Source organism: Brugia malayi, assembly GCF_000002995.4.
Source record: "Brugia malayi strain FR3 genome assembly, contig: Bm_v4_Chr2_contig_001, whole genome shotgun sequence".
NCBI lineage: Eukaryota > Metazoa > Nematoda > Chromadorea > Rhabditida > Onchocercidae > Brugia > Brugia malayi.
Window position 1 is genome coordinate 929245 of NW_025062476.1, and position 26989 is coordinate 956233.

At 27.9% G+C, this 26989-nt stretch overlaps 4 protein-coding genes and 2 further genes across 10 annotated transcripts; 4 read left to right on the forward strand and 2 right to left on the reverse strand.

Annotated features, from left to right (window-relative positions):
* Positions 1–258: 258 nt before the first annotated feature.
* Bma-eif-3.B (Eif3s9 protein, putative) lies at positions 259–5115 on the reverse strand (the record flags this gene model as incomplete). Its single annotated transcript, XM_043078011.1, has 14 exons — positions 259–371; positions 560–665; positions 776–853; positions 1096–1281; positions 1394–1653; positions 1898–2003; positions 2264–2467; positions 2575–2797; positions 2951–3103; positions 3331–3488; positions 3651–3812; positions 3906–4085; positions 4515–4708; positions 5019–5115. 14 exons carry the CDS (start codon positions 5113–5115, stop codon positions 259–261), a joined length of 2220 nt encoding a protein of 739 aa, XP_042933945.1.
* A 2322-nt stretch (positions 5116–7437) lies between these two features.
* Positions 7438–9854, forward strand: Bma-dnj-20 (the record flags this gene model as incomplete). Of its 2 annotated transcripts, none has more annotated exons than XM_001895695.2 (6): positions 7438–7659; positions 7822–8054; positions 8340–8502; positions 8805–9035; positions 9415–9609; positions 9828–9854. In XM_001895695.2, the coding sequence occupies 6 exons, from the start codon at positions 7438–7440 to the stop codon at positions 9852–9854; spliced, it is 1071 nt and encodes a 356-aa protein (XP_001895730.1). The 2 variants fall into 2 exon arrangements, with proteins under 2 accessions (XP_001895730.1, XP_042933946.1); XM_043078012.1 differs by having other exon boundaries at positions 7486–7659.
* Positions 9855–10185: 331 nt separating this feature from the next.
* Bma-usp-3 (Ubiquitin carboxyl-terminal hydrolase family protein) lies at positions 10186–14243 on the forward strand (the record flags this gene model as incomplete). 2 transcript variants are annotated; one of them, XM_043078013.1, is made up of 10 exons in its annotated part: positions 10186–10211; positions 10648–10768; positions 11413–11542; positions 11629–11844; positions 12046–12221; positions 12632–12782; positions 12857–12953; positions 13084–13209; positions 13381–13674; positions 14051–14243. In XM_043078013.1, 10 exons carry the CDS (start codon positions 10186–10188, stop codon positions 14241–14243), a joined length of 1530 nt encoding a protein of 509 aa, XP_042933947.1. The 2 variants fall into 2 exon arrangements, with proteins under 2 accessions (XP_042933947.1, XP_001895729.1); XM_001895694.2 differs by lacking the exon at positions 10186–10211 and having other exon boundaries at positions 10655–10768.
* Positions 14244–16339: 2096 nt separating this feature from the next.
* Bma-vhp-1 lies at positions 16340–26546 on the reverse strand (the record flags this gene model as incomplete). 3 transcript variants are annotated; one of them, XM_043078014.1, is made up of 7 exons in its annotated part: positions 16340–17167; positions 17428–17676; positions 18015–18243; positions 18687–18810; positions 18939–19089; positions 19188–19399; positions 26267–26546. In XM_043078014.1, the coding sequence occupies 7 exons, from the start codon at positions 26544–26546 to the stop codon at positions 16340–16342; spliced, it is 2073 nt and encodes a 690-aa protein (XP_042933948.1). The 3 variants fall into 3 exon arrangements, with proteins under 3 accessions (XP_042933948.1, XP_042933949.1, XP_042933950.1); XM_043078015.1 differs by lacking the exon at positions 26267–26546 and adding an exon at positions 20296–20356; XM_043078016.1 differs by lacking the exon at positions 26267–26546 and having other exon boundaries at positions 19188–19316.
* Bm16769 lies at positions 22490–22559 on the forward strand. Its single transcript, XR_006228089.1, has one exon. The product of XR_006228089.1 is annotated as a pre-microRNA Bm16769 (primary transcript).
* On the forward strand, positions 23024–23119 carry Bm15568. Its single transcript, XR_006227953.1, has one exon. The product of XR_006227953.1 is annotated as a pre-microRNA Bm15568 (primary transcript).
* Positions 26547–26989: the final 443 nt, after the last annotated feature.

Below are 26989 nucleotides of genomic sequence, written 5' to 3' on the forward strand. Positions count from 1 at the left end.
TGCTTTATAATACCTTAGACGTGGTGGTATGCACAAATCATAATAACCAAGGATTGTAACCAGACTGGGTACTACTGAAGTACCACAAATTGTAAACATAACAGCGCAGAAATAATTAGAAAGAAAAAAGGGACTTGATAACATTAAGAACAGATGCAAAAACGAGAACACTCGGTAAGCAGCGTAACAAAATAAAAAGAAAAGAAGAGTCGGAAAGTGGAAGTTGCTTTCCGACCAAAAACAAATGCCCTATTTTTTCTATTCTTCAGGTATTGTTGCTTCTTGTAATTTCACTTTTTCTGTAGTTAAAGGTACCGTTATAGTTTCTTCCACTAAGTCTTCATTGTCTGTTTTCAATAAGTCTAAGCCACCTGCAATTTTTTTAACAATAAAGAACAGATACCCCAAGTAGATGAAGGAAAACAGAAACTGACCATATTTATTATTGTCGTTCTAATTTGTTTATATTTCCGGTAATTTGTATAGTTCAAATTCCTTTTGCACAAAATTTTGACAATAAAACACTCTATGAGTAGATAAACCGTTTTGAAGGAAAAACCTCTCAATTGTAAGCGTAGCTCTGCTTCTTCTGCCAATTTCTTCGTGCAGATATTACGGATCTGGACAAAATCAGCCATAATTTTTTTGCGTTTTTCGCTCACTTCCTGAATATACGCATATAATATTCGAACTAGTACAAAAAAATGAATAAAAGTTGCAAACAAAGGCCATGAAGTGAAAAAAAGGAAAAAAAAAAAAATAAATAAATAAAAACCTTCGTTGCCCTTCCACGCTCCATTTTATCTTCTTCCTCGAATTTGGCTGATGTAGTCTTCAAATTTTTCCTAATCATCTGCAAAGTAATCATTTTTACTCATAATTTTACAGCACCAATATAATAAATAGAGCTTCGTATTAATACCAATAAATAAGTTCGGTTAATAACTTATAGTCTCCAGTAACGACACAAACGAATCTTAAATCAGTAACATGCATCCCAAACATTTTGAATGCATTGAATGTTACACATTTTTACCAAACTAAAATAGTATAATGAATATGTCATTTCTCACTAAAAAGAAAATACAAAGCCACCTTAATAGTTTCATCAGGTAATTTAACCGATAGACGTGGTCTCCATTTGAACTGCATCAGCCGATCTAGCGGTTTCCTGTACAGTTCTCTTCCTTGGAAAGTGTAGATACGATAACCTGTATCACCTTTTCCACCACCAATTGTACAAGCTGCTGTAAAATACCGTCCCGTAGGATCCCAACTTCCCTAAAATAAAGGACTAACATTGTGAATGACTGCAGTCCTTTCTTTCTCACTCCTTTCACATCCTCGATATCCAGACAGAAAAGCTCAGTTTTTCATATATCACTAGATTAACCTTATTGAAGCCTGGATATTCAACTAAATTGGTACGAGTTGGTCGCGTTCCGTTGCTATCAATAAACATTATGTTGCCCGATGCGGTACCAGCGGAAAAAACAACAAGCCAACCACCAGCTGGTGCCCAAAGAACATCACTGAACCGTTCCATTGGTTCGAATTTCGATATCAGCTGGGGCGCATGCTTGGTTGTGTCCAAATAATATATAAGAGGAGTTGATTTATGCTGTGATCCGACAAGCACACAAAATTTGTCACCTGAAATAAAGATTACTCAGGACTAATACTAAACAGTCCGCGTATATTCATCAAGGACGGTTAGCAGTAGATGCACTTTGATCTACATTTTAAAATGCAATCTCAACGCGGCAAACTATAGGATTTCCACTTAATATATATGCAGCCATATAAACTGCTTTGTTAAATAATCACATTACTTCGAATTCGCAATAGAATCCGATTAAAAAACAAGAAAACAGAACAAGAAAAAAAAATGTTTAACCAGATGGTTCCCAGTCAAATGCTATAAACGATTCGGAAAGAGGCATCGAAAGCACGGAGATATCTTTCCCTCTTGCATCGAAAATTTCTATATGTGAAGTCGGATTCTATAAATAACATCAGATTATAATAATTCATTTAAATTATTCTTAACCTATATAAGCTGCTTCATTTAAATAAGCACTACTACATTTCTAAGAGGGATTTCAAGATCTTAAAGCCCCATCAAATCTTGTCATTCTTCTTTCGAAAGTTGTTTCTTCACAATTCATAATTCCGAATGGCTATATTTAAAAGCAACATATTCGACTTCAAATACTAAAAACTAAGTGTTGAGAAAAAAGATGTTATAATCATAGAAACTTACTGTATACTTAATTTCTTCTACAGCTCCACTTGCAGATGTCTTGATATTTTTCTTTTGGTAACGTTCCGTATGTGCGGCTAATCGATCACCGTTCTTATTCCAAAACAGTTCTGCCTCCGATACAGAAAATATCCGTTGAGCACGAAGTTTCGTTTTTGATGGAATTTCCATTAAACCAATTTCCGCTGGTGCATTATCTGATGTCTTAACATCACTTTTATAGAAAAAATCCCACCATTGTGAAGCAAAAACGGCAAGTAAATTAACAGTAAATTATTTTATCCACCTAATGGATGAAAACAAACACTTACACGTTCGTCACAATAATATGCAAGAATGGGGCGTGTTGGTGACCAACGGAAAGTTCGTAAACCCTCAATTACTACATGCTTTTTGTCTAATAAGGTAAAATTCCTCGTTTCATAGACATTGATTCCATTACCACCAGGTTTCGGACACGCCACAAATCCATTCGCTTCTGGACAAGCCAAATATGTTTCATCCGGTCCCAAAGCTCGAGTATCTGCTGACCATCTGAAAAATCAAATTTAATTTTCCTTATATTATAGGTTGACATTCATTGTTCTCTTTAACAGTTACAAATAACCAGTTATAGTTTGATCAAAAGTAATGATACCGTACAAGACAAAAATATTTAAAAAATATTTCAATAACATTAAAATATACTGGAAATATGGCCAGCAGGGTAATTCATTGGATCCTTCTTGGGTAAGCAACGAAAAACCACGTCGCATTTCGCCAGTCATAGTGTCAAATATACGTAAAGAGTTAGTATCATCAGCCCATCGATTCTCCGGTAATGAATATGTAACAAGAAATCTATAAAGAAATGTTCATTTCTTGCTTTTATAACTTAAATCAAAGATTCAATTATGCCTCCTATACTATAGCTGCAAAAACTCAGATCAAGACCTCCATGATATTCTCACCGACAGAATTTGTAAGAATCAATATTAAAAAAGAGAAATTTCCTTGACAACCATTACTGGATAATGTGCCTAGATTTATGGTTGCTTAAATATTCGAAAAACACCTTCAATACATACCTTTCACATGGCGAAAAGTCGAGCATTATAACATTTTCATGTGAATAACGAGCAAAACGCTCGAAGTTAGCTCCTGCCCATAATGCAATACCCATACGATGAACACTTACAAAGAAAGTACCATTGGGAGACCACCTAAATACTGTTTCAGTCCAATACTGAAACGAAATTTATTTTAATAGCATCAAATAATATCTGTTCACTAATTACTCAGCAATAAAGAATACTTATAAGTGAAAACTAATCTAATGAACAAACAAAATCTAATCTTCATTCTTTAGCAAAGTATAATAAAGAAAGCCCAATTATGTAAAATATACATGTCGTTCCGTGACAGGCACAGGATCTTGTCCTTTTCGGTACTCGTAAACTCCGACAAACGGCGATGTCGAGCCATACTTAGAGCCTTGTGCGTCACGCTCATAATGGACAGCAAATTGATCGTAGCATTTCTCATTTTGTAACCAAGACCATAAGTCACCCTAGAAACTCATTCCATTTATACAACTAAGAATTCAAATATGAACCTATACATTCATGTACAAGTTAAAATGGAAAAAATACAAAAACGATACAATGTTGTTATATGGTCGAGGTTCTAATGGTTTCCAATCTTCATCTGGTTTTTCGAATTTATTCAAATCATTAAAAAGATTAGCCGAAAATGTGTGATTTTTATCGAGGAGATAACCATGCAATATTGCTGTAGCATTCTCGGCTATCTCGCTCCCAGGATATTCCACAAAGCAGTAGCCCTGAAATGCACTATAAAATTTTAAGGCTTTCTAAGTAATTTTGATCGGATTATGAATACCAAATGATTTTTTTTGCTCTTAAGACTTGATATATAATATATTCCATATCCATCATCCGTTTACACTAATTATAGTTTCAATACAGAATTAATTTTGGCACATACTTTTTGCAAAGAAAATGGTTTTGTAATGATACTAAAGTATTTTTTCATTCCAATCCAATGAAATAAAACAAGTGGTTACAACGGTTAACATATGATTCCTTTTATTACAAGAAAAAACTTTGATATTACTTTCATTTACACTATCACTCGAAGGAAACCTTGACCATTCACAGTCAGAACTCTTACATCACAACTTTTGAAAATTTTGATTGGTTTTTGATTTTAGACTTAATATGACTAGGTAAATATTTATATTGCAACATGCCTTTGTAAAACCATTATCATCAACTGGATAGAAATCATTGAATTCTGGATGGATCCGGCCGAAAATTTTACCCAGTACACTCTTTAATTTCGATAAACGATTTTCACCGACTATCGGTATGCCGGAAACTATTATGCAACAGTGGTCATATTCACTCAAAGACGGCCTCTTCCGTAATATATCTCCAACTAATTCTGAAAATTCCCAAAATACTTAATCATTTCAAACAAATATTAAGGCTAATTGGCGCTCCTCCGCAATACATGTAGTGAGCACTACAATGCTGACCTCTTCGACAATCATATTTTCTTTACCTTTCAAGGCACAATTAAAATATCTAGATAATGCAGTTGAAAAAGATTATTAGAATGTCTCATCTCTATAAAATAAACTAGAACAAAGAAAAAAATTAAAAGCGATAAAAGATAGGTTCTTCCACCCGATCGAACCTAAGCAAGCATTTTCGTGAAATTTGTCCTCTATATAGAGAACATTATATTATACCTTCATCAGTTGCGCTTTCTACAAAGCCATATTCGCTGTCTGAAAAGGACGGTTCCTCCGGAACATTCTCATCTAATATTGGATCTGCCGCCACCATTCCCTTCTAATTCTATCAAAAATGTCGCTCTTTTTTCTGAAAAAATGCAGAAAATTCATTACTGCACACATATTGCTACGAATTAGACGCAATTTTCGGTAACTATGTAAATAACTTATTTCCATAAACACGCATCTGTTGTAAAAATCTGGAATATAGCTTGGAGAGGGTTAAGAAATTAATAAGGAAAACTTATGAATTCAAAAGAATTTGGGAAAACAACACACATGCTAGGTAGAAAAGGCGTTAGCAAAGCTTAAATTATTGGATTATCAACTATTCATACCATACTCATTACCAGTATTTGCACATTATTCATCAATACAATTCATTAATTGGTAATTATTTACAAATTAGTAGCACATGTTGTGGAGAACCAATAAACAATGTGCGCCGAATAGTACCGCAAAATATTTAACATTGGTTACTTACCAATTAATCAAAAAATATTACTAGGTATCTCATCAATAAAAAATTCCTAGCATTAATAATTTTATAAAGTAATTTACACAAACACATTGTTAAGTACCATATTATTCCCTACTTATCGACTAAATCAATATTAAAGTATATCTAAAAGAATATTTGCTAACCTATAATCAAAATCAATTATCAACAACTTAACATTTGCATAACTTAAGCAATACTCATTGCATATTTCTCAAACCTTATCACTCCTCACTTTACCATTTAATCAAATATACCTTCAGTTACATTATAATAATCATTCTCTCTCCCTCTTTCTCTTTTCACCAAGTTAAAACTAACATTTGAGGCAGCAAGAATAAAATCATTCATTTATCTCGGGAATAAAAGTGACACATTGATAACTTATATAATGTTTTTTACACTTTGTCATATTTTATCACTTATCACTTGTCCTTATCACTTATCATTCAATTATTTGCGCTATTCCACTTAGTTTCTCATCGTCTACCAGTAAATCAGACAACACATCGCGTATAATCCCTTACGCCCAATCATACATCCATCAACCAACCTATGGCGACCGTTTTTCACGGACATTCCATTATGCTACTCTCACTAGATCACAACGTGAACAAACACATTTCATAAATTTTTTTTCTTTTTCATTAAATTATAATAAACAATTATTATTTTGAAATTCAAAATCAGAAAAGAAAAAAGAAGTGTAGTTTGAGCAATAATAGAATAATATCATACGTAAGTCAATATATGAATGAAAAATTTACAAACTTCTTTCTTACTCATTTATTTTAATAAATGGAAAAAAAAAATGAAAATTAAATGCTATCTAATAACTTACAAAATAATGTCATATGTATGTTAAACAAAATTTAGTAATAAAAAATTTATAACGCTCTCTCTTATTTATTCATTTTAATAGTTTAAAAAATTTTTTCATCATATTTTAAAATACAAAAAAAAAAAGGAAGAAAAAAATTTGAAAAAATGAGTGACAAAAAAATGCTATATAGTTTATAATTTAAAGTAAATTATACTACTATTTTTTTTTTTTTTTAAATGAAAATATTTTTTAAAATGAAAAATAAATTAATAAAAAAAAAGAAGAAAAAAAAAGAAATCATTCACCGCCTAACGAAATAGCCTATAGGGTGGAGTTTAATATTGTCAATGTTATACGGATAGTACCGATACTGTAAAATATTGTTTATGCTGACGAGTAACAAGCTGTTTACTGATGGAGGGCTCAGTTTCTGATTTATAATCAATGATTGAAATTTTTTGATATTTGCATTTCTTTTTTTTACTCTTTAAATTGTGTGCTTTTATTTACATTAGAGTGTTTAGACACGTCATCATAATTTATTATTGTTATTGCTATTATTATTATATTATTGTGTGTGTCAGAATTTAAATTTTTTAACGTTATAATTGTCATTTAATTGTGTAAAATATTGTTTTTATCATGTAAATTCCAACATATTTGTTCGAAATATATGCTTTGAACATTATGAAATTTATGATATGTGTGTGTTATGCATTTATTGTGTTAGTGATTTTGAACGAATGTTACAAATAAAGCATCATTAAAAAAAGGCAGATATTAGTTCGATAATGACAAAAAGAAATAAGTAGTTTCAGGGAATCGTAGTTAGTATCGCTCGTATATGCTCTTCTCCATCATTAGAAATACTGTACCGGAATTTTGTATTATTACGGAATGGACAAGTAATCGTAATTGATTTATTGCTCAAATGCAACACATGCAGATTATATCTTATTTTAGGTGTTAATGTTGTAGTAATTATTTATTAATCAATCACACAGACTTGCTCGATAATTATCTGGATATTTCGGATAACGGGTAATGAGCTAATGGATTTCTCATTTTTTTTCCTACCACTGTGTCTTTTTCATCAGCTAATGCTGATATCAGCTGGACGAGATTTTTACAAAATTTTAAAAGTGCCACGTAGTGCAAGTCGCAATCAAATCAAGAAAGCGTACCGAACACTTGCTAAAGAATTCCACCCCGATAAGCGAAATAATGATCCATTGGCACAGGAAAAATTCCAAGATATAGGTGCCGCTTATGAGGTTAGTGTATTTTTTTTTTAACATGTGAATTTTGTTTCCTACATTTTGGCTAAAGTAATTATTGGATTATTGTCCAATATTTTTGTTGTTGATGATATTATTATTCATATAGATAAATGTTGCATCAAAATTTAGGACTGTTCTCTAGTAGCTTATTTATAGGTCTTAAGCGATGATGAGAAGAGGAAAACATATGATCTTCATGGTGAAGAAGGCTTGAAAAATGCAGGTGATGGTGACAGCGGAAATTTCTACGATCCATTTTCCTCATTCTTTGGAGATTTCTCTCGTAGCAGACACCGTGAAGAGGGAACACTTCGTGGTGCTGATGTGGTTATGGACTTATGGGTTACTCTCGAAGAAGTGTATAATGGAAATTTTGCAGAAGTAAAAAGGTTCATAAAATATTGTTTTAATCTTCTTTCTTGTTTCTTTAATGACATTGGACGAATAATTAAATTTTTACATTTTCAAAGTAATTATGAAAATAATTTAATAATGAATTTTATAAGCCTCGTGCACTTTATATGAGTTCGTTATTGACTAAATGCAGTAACTATTAGAATTTGGTAAAGTATAGTAGATTGATTGGTGTTTAAAAAGGATATGAAATATGTTGTCAGAAATGCATTTTGAGTTATTATCCTGAGGACTTTCATGGAAAATTCATGTCATTACAGGGTAAAATCATTATACAAACAGACATCAGGTACAAGAAAATGTAACTGTCGTCATGAAATGCGTACCGAGCAGTTGGGTGCTGGTAGATTCCAGATGTTTCAAGTGAAAATTTGTGATGAATGTCCAAATGTTATGCTGGTGCAAGAAACGCATTTTCTTGAGGTATGTTATCTTGATCCTAGAAACACACCTTATATATTCATGTCACTAATAATAGAAAAAAGGGATGTAAATATTACTGTTGATATTATTAAGTCATTTATTTGGTAGAATCAGTTCTTTCAGGTAAAAGACTCTTATTCTTCAATCATTTTAATTTATTGTTATAAATGTTATCGTGATATAATTAATCATCGGACTTTTTTTTTCAGTTCTCATTTATTATTGGATGAATCTTCCTTCACTTACACTTTTTTTTTTCAAATGAATGTAAATGATTTTTATGTTTTTCTAAAGTATTTTAGGTTGAGATTGAAGTGGGTGTGGATGAAGGACATGTGCAAACATTCGTAGGTGAAGGTGAGCCACATATTGAGGGTGAACCGGGTGATCTGAAGTTTGTAATCAAAATCGATAAGCATCCAATTTTTGAGCGACGTGGTTTGGATCTATACACTAACATCACTATTTCATTGGAAAGTGCACTAAAGGGCTTTAAAACGGAAATAACCCATCTTGATGGACATAAAGTTGAAGTAAGCTAAAAATTTATTTTTTTACTCTGCTTTGAATATATCTTCAGATTCAATATTTTAAATAAGTTTTACATTTCATATTATATTGAAATATTAGGTATTTCATTCTTAGTCTTATTGAAACCTCCCTTTCATTATTTGTTACAACACATTCCTTGTTAGTGAAATGTTGTCAGTTGGATCGTAGAATTTTGCAAATTAGCTGTTATCATGCATAAACTCTTCGTTTTTTAAATAAAATTTTGCAAATGTAATATGTGTTTAAATCTTTGCCAAAAAAAGGTACTTGTAAAGGATTATGGAGGATATTTTTGATTAATCCATCCCCATAAAATATAAATAAATTGCCGTAGTTTCAAATGACTAGTCTATTTTATAGGTTGCGCGCGAAAAGATAACTTGGCCAGGTGCAAAAATAAGAAAAAAGGATGAAGGATTACCTTCGTATTCCAATAATAATAAGAAAGGGATTCTCTATATAACCGTTGATGTCGAGTTTCCTCGTGGAGAATTAACTCCTGAGCAGAAAGAAATTGTTGAAACACTACTGAAACAAGAATCTTTTCAGCCAAAAGTATGCTTTTATATTATACTAATCTTAGCGGCATTTTCAAATAGCTTAGAGGTAAAATTCTTGTCTTTACTGAGGTTAGGGGTACTTTGTCTGCTAAGTAAATTAGGCAAGAACTGATGGCAATCTTCTTTACTTCGTTTTTTTTTTTTTTTTTTTGAAATTTGTAGTTTCATCACTAGATGTGTTAAGAAAGATGCTATTCCGATCTGAAATTTCAGGTTTACAATGGTTTGCAGATGTCATGACAGTAGCCATTGTTTATTACATTTGGTGTGATAAGGTCATTTTGTTTAATTCTAGTAAGATATGTATAGTTAAGTTATTAAAGTGTTGTCGCATTCTTGCCATTGTTTTTTACTTGTTGGCTATATTTACATTTGGAATAATTGTTGTTGCAGAAAAATAAATTGTGATATTTTAATTTGGCATCACATCTTAATACATCAATGTTTTCTTACATCAGTGCTTATTTTTTACATTTTTGGATGAAAATGGTTGATAATAAAACAGACTGGAAACTTGCTGCTTAAGAGTGCTTATTTAGGTCGATTCGTTGTTCGACTCTTGCTGTCGAGAATGAAGCTTCTTACCTCATTCGTACGGTAGTATCAATTGTTTCTTCTCAGTCTAATATAACGATGAACAATTTTGGAGCCATTTTTTCATCATATGGCAGCTTAAATCGCGCACTTACTTCCATTGTTCCCCTTTACTTTACAATTTAGAGCATTGTGCCTTATATTATATAAACGTTACTAATATCAATTCTCTCAATATTCGCACGCATTAAACTGGGAAATTAAGATTTTGCCTTTTTTATGGCAGTTATATGAATTCCTTATTATTTGTTTACTGAAACTCTTTGAAAGCTAAATTAATTTGAATTCTAACTGTTCTTATGTATAAGAAAGTCGAGAGCAATAACGGCAACAGCACTGGAGCAATAAGAAGCAAACAAATAACTACAAATTTAAATTGTCCCAATAGTTCAAGTAATATCAATTCTGATTTCTTTATATCAAAATGATATACTTTCAGGAGATCGATGAATAGTCCATGTAAACACATTGGTATAAATCAGCGAGCGTTATCGAAAACCCTTAATAGTGTTGTTTATGCAGTTATATTTCCCAATAATGCTAAAGCACGAGAAGTTCATGTAAGTTTTAATTGATGTCTGATTGATTAATTGAATGTTCGATTGATCGATTGATTGATTGATTGATTGATCAGTGTACTGAAAAATATAGTAATGAAGTATATTTGATATTTCAACATGTTTCTGTATTGGAAATGATATATAATTAGATTAGGCATTTCTCCATGTATGACAACTATGTAGTCGTGAGAAGTATAAACTGCTTCAAAAATTTCTGATCTAAAAAAAAAAGATGATTTTTAAGTTAAATAATATTGAGGATTAAGTCAACTACATATACTAAAATTCTATGGCAAATCTAATTCAAATATTGATATGATACTACTAAAGTAGAAAGAACAGTTCATTTGCTAATGTTTTATATTGCTGAGTAAAAGATATTGTAAGCATATGCTATTTTGTTAATCTTTCAATTTATTTTTAGCTATTTATTAATATCATAAGCTTAATTTATTAATAAATGGTTAAAGTATAAATTCTTTGAATACATTTCTAATTTTGAGATTTATCATTGTAGCAATAATTTTTCTATTTTACTAAAAAGTTGTTCGGTTGCTCTATTCATTTTTCATATATTACTGTCAGTAATTATTTATCTGTTCATTGTTTATATTACTCTCAGTAAGAACAGTAATTATTTGCAGGCTAGATATATTAGATGTATTCAGTGTAAAACACGATTGAATGCATTAATGTGCGCATGTTGTCAATGTTCAACATTTGCATGTTTAACACATATACACGATCATATGGCAGCCAAAGAGCATCTCTTCGGTAAGGTAATTTTCCTGCTTTCTACAACTAATAATTCTCATTTGTGAAGTGAAATCCTTTAAAAATATTTTTTTCTCTATTTGCAGCGGTTTCTGTTGAAACAGGTTTTATTTATTGTTACCAATGTGGTGATTTTGTATACGATCGTGGTATGGAGGATGCTCGACGTGATGCCGAAAATGGTTGCCGACGATCATTAAACTTAAGTACTCGGAGTATTTGGTATCCAGGTGCAGCTGTTGTTGATGTATGTCATGATGATCCAACTCGAATGGTTCGATTTTCGAGGAGTAGTATCAGAGGTAATTTCAGTATTAAATATATTAGTTTATGGTATTATCTAGCAAGTAATATTATTATTAACCATTATGCAACTATATCATATAATATGATATAAACTATAAATTAATGTCTAAAATTGTCTAAATTTTGTGCTTACTAACCTAATTTATCATTTATTGCAAATATTGGAACTATGATTTACGACATAGTTTTCATTATAGGTTTACGTGGATTGGTGAATTTAGGGAATACGTGTTTCATGAATTGTATTATACAAGCTATTGTACATACTCCACATTTAAAGGATTATTTCCTTACTGATCAGCATCATTGTGCGTCATCGTCATCACATAGCAAAGCTCAGTGTCTCATGTGTGAACTTGCTAATACTTTTCAGGTAATTCTATATTCAATGATAAGTTTTGTTCATATCTATTACTCATTATGCCTGGATTGATATTGGTTTAGTGAGCGGGTATGAATTAAATTAGTTTTTAGCAGAAATGGATTGAATTTAGTTGTTTTTCTTCCCTAAAAATTTGTTGCAGTTTGCATTCCTTAGATCTTTCTCCATTTTTATATTAATTCTTTTGCTGATAGAATTATCTCTTAGAAGGTTTTTTTTTTTTTTTTTTATAAGCGAATTGCATCTGCAACAATTTTATCCAAGTATTTGCTATGTGAAAAGTTAGAATATGTTAAAATGATTCTGTTTTACTTCAATCAATTTTTGGTAAAATGTCATTGATAAAATTTCACATTTTTTGCATATTATTGTTGTCAGCTTATTATTATGGATGTTTCTAGGAGTTTTACAAAGGTGATGTAACACCTTACAAGCCAAATCGATTTCTGAATCTTGTCTGGACACATGCAAGGCATTTGGCTGGCTACGAACAACAGGATGCACATGAATTCTTTATCGCTGCCCTTGATGTACTTCATCGACATTCCGGAAGTTAGTCCTTTTTTTTTATGAGTTTACCAGATTTTATTAGTTTACGACTGGTTTCTTAAGAGCTATTATTACAGGTAGCTCACTTCCTTCAACGCCAAATGAATGTAATTGTATTATTGATTGGATCTTTACCGGCAAATTACAATCTGATCTCACATGCTCAATTTGTGGGTATGCTTATGTGATGTTATTGATTAGTTTTTTTTTTTTAAAAAAAAGTAAAAGTTATTTGAGAAGAAACAACTTAGTGAGCATGTAGAAGAGTGAAACGTAAGATTATTAGTTTAACAGGAATATTTAGATGTGTATCAACAACTGTTGACCCATTCTGGGATATATCACTTGATGTGGCTCAAGAAGTGTTACGTTCTCCCAGCAGTAGTTCTGGTTCACCACAACAAATTACTTTGGAAGATTGCTTACATAGGTAAGTCATTTTTCTTTTTCCAAAAATAGGGAAGAATAGATGCATGTAGCAGCAGCAGCAGCAGCAACTACTACCAACTCTATCTAATACATAAACAAAAGTAGAAATAGAAGTTAAAGTTTTTGTAAATTGAGATTAATGTAGATCATGAAATTGACGATTTACTTTCAGGTATATAATGCCCGAACATTTGGGAAGTAATGCAAAAACCAAATGTGCTCGTTGTGAAACATACGAAGAGTCAACGAAGCAACTCACCTTAAAAACTCTTCCAATGGTTGCCTGCTTTCATTTGAAGCGTTTTGAGCATAGTCACAAAGATCGGAAGAAAATGGACACAAAAATCAAATATCCTCAATTTATTGATATGACTCCGTTCACGGCTTCATTTCGTGAACGTTCCAGCGGTGCTCCAGAGAGCAGAACTAGTATAGTCACCGATTTGCTTACAACAAATCGAAATAAGTATGATTTTATTACCGGAAATAATATATACTGGCATTAGCATTTTGGTTTATCAATTTATTAGATTAAATGAAGGAGGTATACAGGATAATTTTCTATTAGCTGGTAAAGTTTTTATTAAAGGACGATAGGAAGTGCATTTTTAGGACTTCCGTTGAATTAAAAATGTTAACATGATAGTTGGTTGACCTGTTGATAGTGTTATTTATTTGCAATGTTTCATCTACAAAAGTGTAATATTTTGATTGTTAGCATTTGTTCGGTAGATGGAATTTTTTAAATTCAAATGATCCTGAATTTTCTTTTTTTTTTTGTGTGTGTGTATGTAATTATCTGATATCAATAGTCAAATTATGTATAGAGAGAATTATTTCAGATACGAACTGTTTGCAGTTGTGAATCATTTGGGTACGATGGAAAGTGGTCATTATACATGTTACATCCGGCATCAACGTAATCAGTGGTTTCAATGTGATGATCAAAAAGTTACAAAAGTACCTACGGAACGAGTCCTTTCATCTCAAGGCTATTTGTTGTTTTATCATAAATGTCATGCTGATTATTATTAAATAGCAAAATGGACAATTTCCAATCTGTGTATAGACTTTTGTTTGTTTGTTTGTTTGTTTTAATTTCTGTTGTTTAAATTAATCACTTATGTTTTTTTTTTTTTTTTTTTTTTTTTTTTTTAGATGATAAGAAAGACCTCAGGAAGGAAATGAAAATGGTAATTGGCAAAAAAATGTAATTCTCAGGATTTTCTTTTTTTTGTTTTTTTCTGGGTCTATACGAAGTTCAACTTTCAACTTAGGTAATGAAAATGAATGTGAATATGCCACTCATACCTTTCAGTTGTTTGTTTCGTACTGTTTATGTTTCACTTGTGCACTATTTCAACTTTCATGCTTATTTTGTCTTTCGAGAATAAATAATGCAATGATAAACACATACATACATATATTGGTACAGCAAGACAACTTATTCATATTTTTTGTCTAACTAACTTATAGCATTATGAGATATTCTTTTTCTGGAAATTCATCATCATAGGAAAAAAAAGATTTTTTTTTTTTTTTTGCTATAATAATAAAATCCAAAATCTTATTGGCAAAATCATTATGATCAAATTTGTTGTAAAAATTTGATGTAAAATTTTCTCAGTGTTATAATTCTCAGTGTCAATTATTTTTTTTTTTGCTTCAAACAAAAAAAAAGGAAAAGGAAATGAAATGTCTTTTGAATTGGTGCCAAATGCTATTATCACAATAAACATAGAATGCATTTGAAATAATTCCTTTAAAAAAAAGAAAAAATTAGAAAATAAAAAAAAAAAAAAAAAAAGGAAACATTTCGATATTTTATGAAAGCACCAAAATAAAATAAAAAGCAAGAAAGCACTATTTCAATTTTGTATAAAATTACAACGAATCAAATCATTTCGAGGTGATTTTTTTGTTTATTTTTCTTGAATGAAGCATTGAATACAATGAAATGAAATATTTCATCCAAATATGATTATTATACTTTCTTTCTTTATTATTATTATTAGTATTATCATTATTATTATTATTATTTTATTATTATTATTATTATTATTATAAATATAAATGAATGCCTAAATTTGGAATAATTCCTGCTTGAATGAATTCATATTTGATATACTGTTTCATACAATTTAGTCTTTTCCTTTTTTAATAGCAATAATATCATGAAAGTGAAAGGAGGAAATAAGAAGGAGGGAGAGAGAGAGAGAGAGAGAGAGAAAGAGAAAAAGAAAAAAAAAGAAGAAACAAAATTAACCAAAATGATACTATAGTATAATATTAGGAAATTCATTTTTCTACAATTAAAACTAAAATTAATGATTATAAACTTTTGGCTATCATTTTTCAAATTCTAACTTTTTCTTTTCCTTTTGATATGCAAATATTTGCATTCTTTTCTCTTTTTTCTTTGCTTTCAACAATACAATGTATTATCATTTAAAATTTTGAGATGATAACAATGATGACAAAACATCAAATAAATCTAACAATTATTTGTTCTTAGTTTTTTTTTTTTTTCGTTTTTCTTTTGAAATATTGAAAAATTCTACAGCTAGCAAAAAGTTTCATATTCATAAATAATATTAACAACAATAGCTTTGGTATTGTATGCAAATTTTAAAGATTATAATAAGATGGAAGGAGAAAAAAAAAATAAAAGTTATCGTTTTTTAATTAGCTAAACAAATAGGCTAACAAAAAGCAAAAAAAAAAAGATAATAGCTAATAAAATCAGTTTTTTTTTTTTTTTTCCATTACAAAAAGAGAATTCTATTTTTCAGTTTGCTAAGTAATTATGTTAATTTATGATGATATCAGAAAAAATTTTAGATAGGAATATAAAAAAGAAACAAATTTTGTATTAAACAAAAAAATTCAAAATAAGCTAAAATTATCATTCAAATAACTAATCTTTTCAAATTTTTTGATCCAAAAAAAAAAAAAAAAAAAAGAATCATATCACTAAACAATTAACAATACTTCATTTGTTTACCGTATAATTTATTCCATAGTTTTCTTTTTTTGAATAATATTTATATCCAATTAATATTCTAAATTAAGATGAAAAAAAGAAAAAAAAAAAAAACAAATGACTATCAAACATGAAAACATTATGGTTACTATTGAACTAATATTTCTAAAGAACTTGCAGAACTAATAGAATCACGATCAGTTTCACGAAATGTTCGTGATGATTCGAGAATTGATTCTGTAGTATTAGCATTAGCATTACTATCACCATTATCATTACTTTCTGTAACATTGATAAATTGAGAATGATCTTGCTGTTGTTGTTGTTGTTGTTGCTCTAACATTCGTCGTCTACGTAACGTTTGAAGTGTACGTGATGCTGTTGAAGCTGTTGCATGTTTATCAGTCTTATCCAAAGAATTAACACTATTCGATCGTAACATATCATCAATTGAAGCATTTGATGATGATGATGATGATGATGATGATGCATCACATTTGTTATTAATTAATAATGACGAAGAATAAGTAGGAATTGATGATGGTAGAATTGATCTACATCCAATAATATTATCTTTAGCAATATTACCACCAATTGTAATACTTCTAGTATGTTTCATTTGATAAGTTGTTCCTTTTCGAAGATAATGACTAATACGTGTTAAAAATTTATGACCCATTGTTATTCGATGATTCCTATTTCGATTATAGGTACTGAATGATGATGATGATGATGGTGATGGTGATGATAATGATGTCGATGGAATTGATAAATGATCACATGAGTTAAATGTGAAATTTTCAGCTGAATAATGATCAATTTGTGATGTTGATAGTATTGTAGAATTTATACATATGGAATTAGATTCATCCATATGATTAGTACTCAGAAAGAGTGGATTTGATGCAGAATTAGATATATCCGATGAATGTGTAAATGATAATTTTTGTAGTTCTGTTGATGGTGATGGTAAATCCTATAACAATTGATAATTAGTGATGTTTTTGTTAATTGCATTTAGAAAATTATCCATTAAAATAATCAAAGGGTGAAGAAAAGAGTTTTTTTTTTTTTTTTTTTTTAAAGCTTTTCAAGGATTATTTTTAATGGAATAAATAGATAAAGAATAAATGAAGAAAAATATTATGCTTTCTTAATTCATTTCAATTAATTTTAAAGAAGCTGTTTTTTTTTTTTTTTTTTTTTTTTTAATTTGCATTAACATATATATCATACCTCATTTACTTTTTCTGGTATGCTTAAAGCTTTCCTAGATTTTAATCCATCCAAAACTCTTGGTCGATCCAATAAATGTTGACATGTTGATTCCATTACACGCTTACCATTCTCGTTAGTCTTTGAAGATGGCCGACTGCAATCGTTATCCCAAAAATTTTGTGGTTTATATGATGATATCCTTTGAGATAATGTATCACAACTGATCGATTTCCCCAATTTTGAAATATTTTCGGTGTTATCACATTCCTAAACACATACCAATTTAACATATTCTAGTCTATTTTATTTCAGTAAAAAAGTATTACTCTTTCCTACTCTAAAGCTAACTCTTGATTTACTGATACAATGTAAAATTTTTTGAAATATTCGATCTCATTTTAACACAAGCTTCATAGACATACTACCTTCTATAATTTCCATCATCTTCTTTCCATGTTTTTCCACATAAAAAAAAAAAAAAAACATATTTTGAGGGTCCAATGATGAATGAACGAATCATCTAAGACAGAAAAAGTAGTGATAGTCTAATCTGAATATAGATGGAATGAAATATGATTTGCTTGTGCGAAGCATCTCAAGATCACCTGAACTGGACGTATATCACCAGGTAAGTTGGATTTTGAAACAGAGGACAATGTGAAGAAAGATGTCGAAACGGTAGTATTGTTGTCATTTCGACATTCTTCGTCATGTTCGCTGGATTTAGACGATAAGTTTAAATTATTTTTCTCTCGTAATCGTGCCTCATATTCCAATAATTGACCCATGAAATTGAAATTCGGTGAAATGGATGGTCTACGTTCCTTCACATACCTGCAAATTATTCGAGTTCATCAAACTAGAAAAACTTTTTTTTTCTTTTTTGGACCAGAAAAAGAATAATTTTTTAGGAAATATAAATATTTCTGATGCCGCATATGATGAACATGTGCATAACCATGTCAAATCCATAAACTGAACGGTGCTATCGTACACGTTTGTACAATTAACATGCATATCTTGCGTGCCGTATAAACGTGTACGTAACCATTCGTAAATCCACAAGATGCTGTTACGCACGTGATACTTTTACACGATATACGTGTTTTATGTTTATGTTCCGTATAAAATGCAGACAGCCATAGTATAATTGTAAATATCCAAGTTTGCTTTGAATATACGATCAATGTATATATACATATATAGCCAGCCTAAAGTAGTAATTTTAAGATCATAAATAGCCGATATCATTTGTGATATCTGCTATCGAAGCTAACCTATATGCTTGTTCAGATGTCCAATTATTTCGTCTCATCATATATGCGATAGCCAATGTTGGACTTCGAGAAATACCAGCAAGACAATGTACTAATGCTACAGAACCACGTTCACATACCTTATCTGCAAACCAATTTCATTCTATAATTAATTTAAAAAAAAAAAAAAAAAATCAAATATTATCATTTAACTAATTAATAAAAAATAAAGAAATTTGAAAATTAATTAAGAAAAAGTAAAGAAAGATTTACCAAGAAATTTGAAAGCATCTTCAAAATGTGGTAATAATTTCGCTTGATAAGTATCACTAATTGGTATCCGCATAAAATGACCTTCTTGTTTTAGTATATCTGGTTCAGGGCAATTTACACTAAGATTTATCACATATTTGATACCATATTTCTGCAATTATTACTATCACTTGTAATAAAAAAAAAGATGTAACTGATAAAAAAAAAATGAGCAAATATCTAGATAACTGATAAAGTGATAAATATTACCGATAATAAGCTAGAATCCATTGCATCTTGTTGTGAACCAAGATAAAGGAATGGAAGAATTTGAGTTGGACCATCATTAGTGGTTGAAAGACATGGATTTGATATGCTTGTTAGAATATGATTACCCATTACATTTTTCTCCACATTTTCTTGTCGTTTCGTAGAACTTTCACATAAATCCGGAAAACGATTACGGAAATCATTGAATCCATCTGAAAAAGAAAATATACATATACATATATATATATATATATATATTTGGTTGGTTAATCACTAAAGAGTAGTAGTAGTAGTAGTAGTCTAGTGAAATTTCAACTAGCTTTGTTAGCATTCAAATGCTTACTAGCAATTAATCATTTAAAGCTAATTTTGAAGAATTCTCATGATAAGGATAATGATGACGATAGTATATTTTAAAATTCTTAATATATGCAAAATGTTTAAACTAATATAACAATAATATATGACTTCGTTTTCTTTTCAACTTATTTCTATCTATCAATGAATCATCAAGAGAAATGAAATAGAATTAGAGAAACTTTTAAAAGAGATTTTAATCACAATATTTCCTCTACACTAACTAACTAACTAACTACTACTATTGCTATTGCTATTATTGGTTATTTATAGAGGAAAAACGTATGCCATAGCAAACAGATTTCAATTTTAATATTTTTATTTGTTTTATTGATTTATTATTAAATAGTTTAAATAATAATCCAGTTATAACAATTTTAACTATGTTAATACTGATTAAATAATAATTAATAATGAAAATGAGAGAAATAAGAAAAATCAATATTAACTAAAACAATTAATACTGATAAAAGAAAAATATATTTAAGAATATTACTGAGAAGAAAAAAAAAAACAATTATTCCTAAAGCTATAAGGAAAAAAAAAAAGAAAATGAAATAGATGTAAATTAATTTTATAAATAAATTAATTTTATAAATGTATATAAATTTATTAAAAATATGAATGGATAAATAAATTATGTTGAATTAAAATTTCTGAAAAATTATTATAAAATAAAAATTTAAATTCATTTTCCTTTCTTTCTTTTTTTTGTGTGATTTTTGTTTTTCTTGTTTTAGAATATACTTACAAGATGCAGATGTGGAAGGTTCATCCGGTGTCAATTGCCTGATGGTACATGGCCGATGCATTCCGGTATTCCGGCTAGCAAAAAGTAGCAATAGGAATAGCAAGTAACAAACAGGAAATAAATAAATGAATGAATGTTACTTCGAAAGGGACTCAAATTAGGAGCAAAAATTTGTTGGTATAACTACCCCATTTGCCATTTGATGATTGAACATAAATATGAATTCTTCGTCTTTCTCACTTTTCCCCTCTTAATATAGGAAGAATTTTTCGTTAAGTTTCATATTAAAAAGATAGAAGAATAAAAATGACAACAAAGAAAGCGTAAAAGAAATTAAATTAGAAGCAAAAAAAAAAAAAAAGAATTTTAATAAAAAGGAAAATAAAAAAGTGAATTAGTTTCTTTTAAAGAAAAAAAAGAATGATGAGGTAAGATAAAAATGCCAAAGTTAAGCTATGTGGGTAGTCATCATTATCATCATCATCATCATTACTATCACTATCGTCTCGTCGTTGTTGTCATCGTTGTCATCGTCGTTGCTTCATTGTTGTTTTCACTGCCAACATTATATTACTGCTGTTATGGCCTTAGGCTTTCGACTAGCAAAGCGTATAGGCCTGTTTCGCTCAATACTTATTCATAGTAGTGAAAATGTCACACACAAAATGTTAACCAATAATATCTAACTTTTTTTTTTCTTTTTTGTTATAGTAGCAGTGTCTATTATTATTTATTATTATTATTATTGCTATTTATTTGTTTATTTAACTTACCTATTTATGTCTATTATTATTTATTATTATTATTATTTATTTATTATTATATTATTATCTGTTTGTTTATTATTATTATTAACTATTTAATCACTATTATTATTAACTATTTTATTATTATTATTATTATTATCATTATTATTACCATTATTATTATTATTATTATTAATTAATTAATTATTATACTAGTATTACACTTTTTTCTTACTAATCGTATATATTTAGAAATAAAAACGCATGCTATTGTCATCCGGATAGAAAATATCGATAGTGAACAGGAAAGAAAACATTGATATTTTAAAATTTAAAATGATACTTTAAAATTAAAATTAAAATAAAAATGAAAGAAAAATTATCATCGATTTATTATTATTATTATCATTTTGTTAAGCTAAAAAATACGGAAACCGATATTAGCCTTTTTTGATGCCTTACATCAAACACCCATATAATATAAGCAGCAAGCGTAAACAAATTCACAGCTTTCTCAATTTACTAAAAGCAATATAATAACTTGTTCCCTCTCTCTCTCTTTCTCTCTCCCTCCCTCTCTCTCTCTCTCTCTCATTCTTTCCTCTCCTTTTTTAGTTATTCATCTATCTTCAGAAGTCTAGTCTCTCTCTCTCTCTCTCTCTTTCTCCTAATCACAATTTTCTTCTTTTTTATTCCAAAAAAAAAAAGAAAGAAAGAAGCCTAGTTTCATACTTTCTTACATCTTTTCTCTCTTACAAATTTTCAATTACAAAGAAGACTAAATCATTTTATTTATTTATTTATTTATTCATTTTCTTTCAATCTCATCTATTCAACAAAACCATAATATTTCTCTTTTTCTTTTCTGTCTGTTCTCATTCAAAAAAAAGAAAAAAAAAAGAGCCTAGTCTTGTCTATTTCTCTTCTGGCTAATACAAACAATATTAATATAGATTTGCTTCTTGAAATTGACAACAATTCTTATATCTCTTCAAATATTTCAAAGAAACCATTTCTTACAACAAAAACAACAACAGTAACAATAACAGTAACAACAACGACAATAATAACAACAATGACAATAATAACAATAACAACAACAACAACAACAATAATAATAACAACAATGACGATAATAACAATAACAACAACGACAACAACAATAGCAGTAATAATAAATACCTACAACACTATTGGTTAATTTATTAACTGGAATGATCTTTGACCTTAACTTTGAGCTTAATAAATCAGAAAGGAAAAAAAAAAGCACAAATAATCTATAAATGTGATGAGAGAAAGAAGTAAAGAGAGTGACAAGATCGGAAAGAAAAAAATAAACAAATATTATTGAATAGACGAATAGATGGATGGATGAGATAGAAAAGGGTATGAATATGTATGTTATTGTTGTTGTTGTTGTTGTTGTTGTCACCGTCGATGACATGTTTTTGGAAAGATGACAGATGGTAGTTTCAATGATAATCATAATGATCATCATCATCATCATCATTATCACTATTATTATCACTACATGACAATCACAATTACAACTTTTATTATTATCATTGCCATCACTGTTATCAATATTATCACTAAACATTACTGTTATCATTTAAAAGCTGACTGCATCTTTCTTTTTTTTGTGACATCTTTCTTTTTCTATTACATTCATAATAACAATTAACAAATAATAGCAGTAATAATTAATAATCATAACAATAATAAATAAACAAATAAACAAGTAAATATTAGAAATAAGTAAATAAATAAGTAGTAGTCAACTTACTGATATGATTCAAATAAATTGTAAGTATGATTTAAAGCTAACTGAAATATCCCAAAAAAAAAATTCAAATGCTTGAGTTAACACCTTGTTACATTATAAAATCAACAACTACAACTACATCTGTAGTAAACTATACACACATACACATACATACATACATACATACATACACATACACATACACACATACGTATATAACCGCCTGAAGTAATAAGGTGCTGACTCATCATCATCTATTGCCACTGTTGCAGTGCTATGGCAATAGATGATGATGAGTCAGCACCTCCCGATGATATATTTATTCATAGAGAGAGATGTATGTATCACAGTCATCACTAATCATCTCTCTCTCTCTCTCTCTCCGTCTCTTTCCCTCTGTCTCTGTTTCTTTTTCTCTCTCTCTCTCCTATATTTTTCATTTGTAATTAGTATATCTATAAAATGTTTTAATAATAAATCAAAAGATAAAAATCAGTTATTGAAAGAATTTTTTTTTTTTTTTTTGAAAAATTACTTAACATAAATGATCAAAGATCAAAAAAAGTACACAAAATGTTTTAAAATAATAAAATTATAATATCACTTCTAATCATTTAAAAATTACAAATAATTAAATAAGATAAATTCGAAATTTTCTACAATTAATTAATTAATTAATTTTGGATTATTTCTTATAATTCATTTTGTGAAGTATTACGAGTTTTTATAACACATTATTTCATGTTCTATGACAAATATTTGTCATTTAATTGAATGACATTACACATCGAAATAATCAATCGATCAATCAATCGATCGATCGATCGATTGATCTATTTATCTATTCATTAAATAAATCTTATGGTCACTAATTTTAACAAAATTTTTCACTTATTTACAAACATTTTACGATAATATTACTTAAAAAAAAAACAAAATATTTTCTTTTTTCTTTTTATCGATTTGTAAACGATGAATTAATCTAATTTTACATTACTTAATAAAAAACTTCGTTTCACGTTTACCTCGTAAAAACTTTATTTCACGATTACTTAATATAAACTTCATTTTAGCTTTACTTTATTTCACGTTACTTAAACTATTTCACGTTACTTAAACTTTATTTCACGTTTCACCATTCTCAACCATTTATTTTACTGTCCTATTAAGTAATTTTAATTTTGACAAAAAGGAAAAAAAAAAAGGAATAATTCATCAAATACACTTTTTATTAGGTGATATTTTAAAAAAGCAGAGTATATACATGCACACATACATGTACATGTATGTATACATACATATACAAAGACATGCATGTGCACATACATACACATACACACACACACACACACACATACATACATATAAACTAAAAGTTGTCATGGATATTATTTAAGAGAAAAAATACTACCGATATATCATTTGAGAGATGAAAAGAAGAAAGAAGGAAAGATCATAAATTCAAAGAGAACTAAAAATATTTTTCTTTTCCTTTCCTTTCCGTTCTGTTTTTTTTTTTTTTATTTAACAAAAAGAGAAAAAGTAAAATGAATGATCGAATCACTACTAATTCACATTTATTTATAAGAAAGTTACTAAAAAATCAAAAATTATTCTTACATTGTTAAATTTATTTATTAATCAATGATAATACAATGAAAAGAAAAAAAAATATTATTTTAAAAAAAAAAAAAAAAATGCTTTCTAATGATGTAAACAATTTCATTTTGTTATTTAAAATAAGCAAAATAATGAAATTTAAAGAAAGAAAAAAAAATTAGAGAAAGGAATTATTTGAAATAGGCAAAAAAGAAAAAAAGAAAAAGAAATAATGAATGAAATTAATTTAAAAAAAAGAAAAGAAATAATGGAATTAATTTAAAAAAAAAAAAAAATGTAAAAGAGATGAAATAGTAAAAGATAAAAAAAAAAAAAAAAAAGAGAAAATGATAGAAAAGTAATTATAAATGGAATGAAAAAAAGGAAAAAAAAAAGAAAAGAAAGAGGATAAATTGGATAAGATTAGAAATGATAATTGTAAAATTATTTATCACTGAAAAAAAAGATTAGAAATGATAATTGTAAAATTATTTATCACTGAAAAAAAAAGATTAGAAATGATAATTGTAAAATTATTTATCACTGAAAAAAAAAAAAGATTAGAAATGATAATTGTAAAATTATTTATCACTGAAAAAAAAAAAGATTAGAAATGATAATTGTAAAATTATTTATCACTGAAAAAAAAAGATTAGAAATGATAATTGTAAAATTATTTATCACTGAAAAAAAAGATTAGAAATGATAATTGTAAAATTATTTATCACTGAAAAAAAAAGATTAGAAATGATAATTGTAAAATTATTTATCACTGAAAAAAAAAAAAGATTAGAAATGATAATTGTAAAATTATTTATCACTGAAAAAAAAAGATTAGAAATGATAATTGTAAAATTATTTATCACTGAAAAAAAAAGATTAGAAATGATAATTGTAAAATTATTTATCACTGAAAAAAAAAGATTAGAAATGATAATTGTAAAATTATTTATCACTGAAAAAAAAGATTAGAAATGATAATTGTAAAATTATTTATCACTGAAAAAAAAAGATTAGAAATGATAATTGTAAAATTATTTATCACTGAAAAAAAAAGATTAGAAATGATAATTGTAAAATTATTTATCACTGAAAAAAAAAGATGAAAATGAATGAAAAAAAAAAAAAAAAAAATTGAAAGATAAAAAAAAGAAAGAAAAGATTGTAATATATCATTGTTATCAGTTTTAATCGCTTATTTAAATGAAAATTTAAATAAGTGTGCATGCATATTAATTTACTGATAATTAATTATCATAGATAATAATTGATTATAAATCTCATTTAATCAACATTAAATTATCAATGATAATGAATAATGATAATATTTGATTTTTTATCTCATTAACTTCTACAATAAGTAAATTATAATGAACAAATTGTTACTAATTAAACGGGTAAAATTAAGATCAAATTGTAATAATTAAACGATTAAAATTAATATTATATCAAAATGAAATTTGAAACAAAAATTTAACACTTTTAAAAAAAAAAGAAAGAAATTATATAAAATTAATATATACCTTCAAATTGCCTTCAGTTGTCATCATTTAATTAAACAAAATTATTCAAAAAAAAAACCAAATAAATAAAATTAGTGATAATTACATTTTTTTTGTTTACAACAATTCATATATTTTTAGCATATTTCATTACTAATTTCAAATAAGCCATAAATTAAATTGCTAAAAATTAATAATAACAATTCTATTTTATAGTTATTTCTGCTTTCTTTCTATCAAATATTATCATAGTATTTACAAAAAATAAATAAATAAATAATAATATGACATGATGTGATTGTATGATGAGAAAAAGAAAGAAAAAAAGTAAACAAATAAATAAATAAACAAAAACATACCACGTAAAACGAGAACTTTATGAAAACGTTTTGATGACGTAAATTTTTCTTGTAATGTTCGAAGTAATTTTTGTGGTGAATCATCATCATCAACGGAATCGGAATCGGAATCGGAACATTTTTCATCATCACCATTACAACATTTCCGTTTTATTCCGGATAATACATTGGAATAATTATTTGTTAATGTTTTCTCACTAATAGTTTGATCATTTTCCGAATATAACACCAAATCGACTAATGTTGAATTACACTTTTCTTCACCAATTTGTGATAACATTACACTATTGCAAACCTATAAATTTACCATTAAATTAAACAATGAAAGAGCAACAAAAAAAGAAAAATAAAATAAAATAAAATAAAAACTAAAAAATGTTATTTTCAATTTTTTTAATAAAATAATTAAATACTATGTGATTCTTTAATATTTTAATGTTTTAACATTTAATAAAATAATGCATATCAATGTTGTATTATAGACTATTATATTTTTCTAATAAAAGCAATTTCTAATTTTAAATTTAATTTTGAAATTAGAAAATGATGAAATTGAGAAATAAATAAAGAAAGAAAGAAATGAATAATAACATTTAACAAGTAATACATGTTAATGTTACATTATGTATTATTATATTTTTTAATGAAAGTAATTCCTAATTTTAAATTTAATTTTGAAATTAGAAAATGATGAAATTGAGAAATAAATAAAGAAAGGAATAA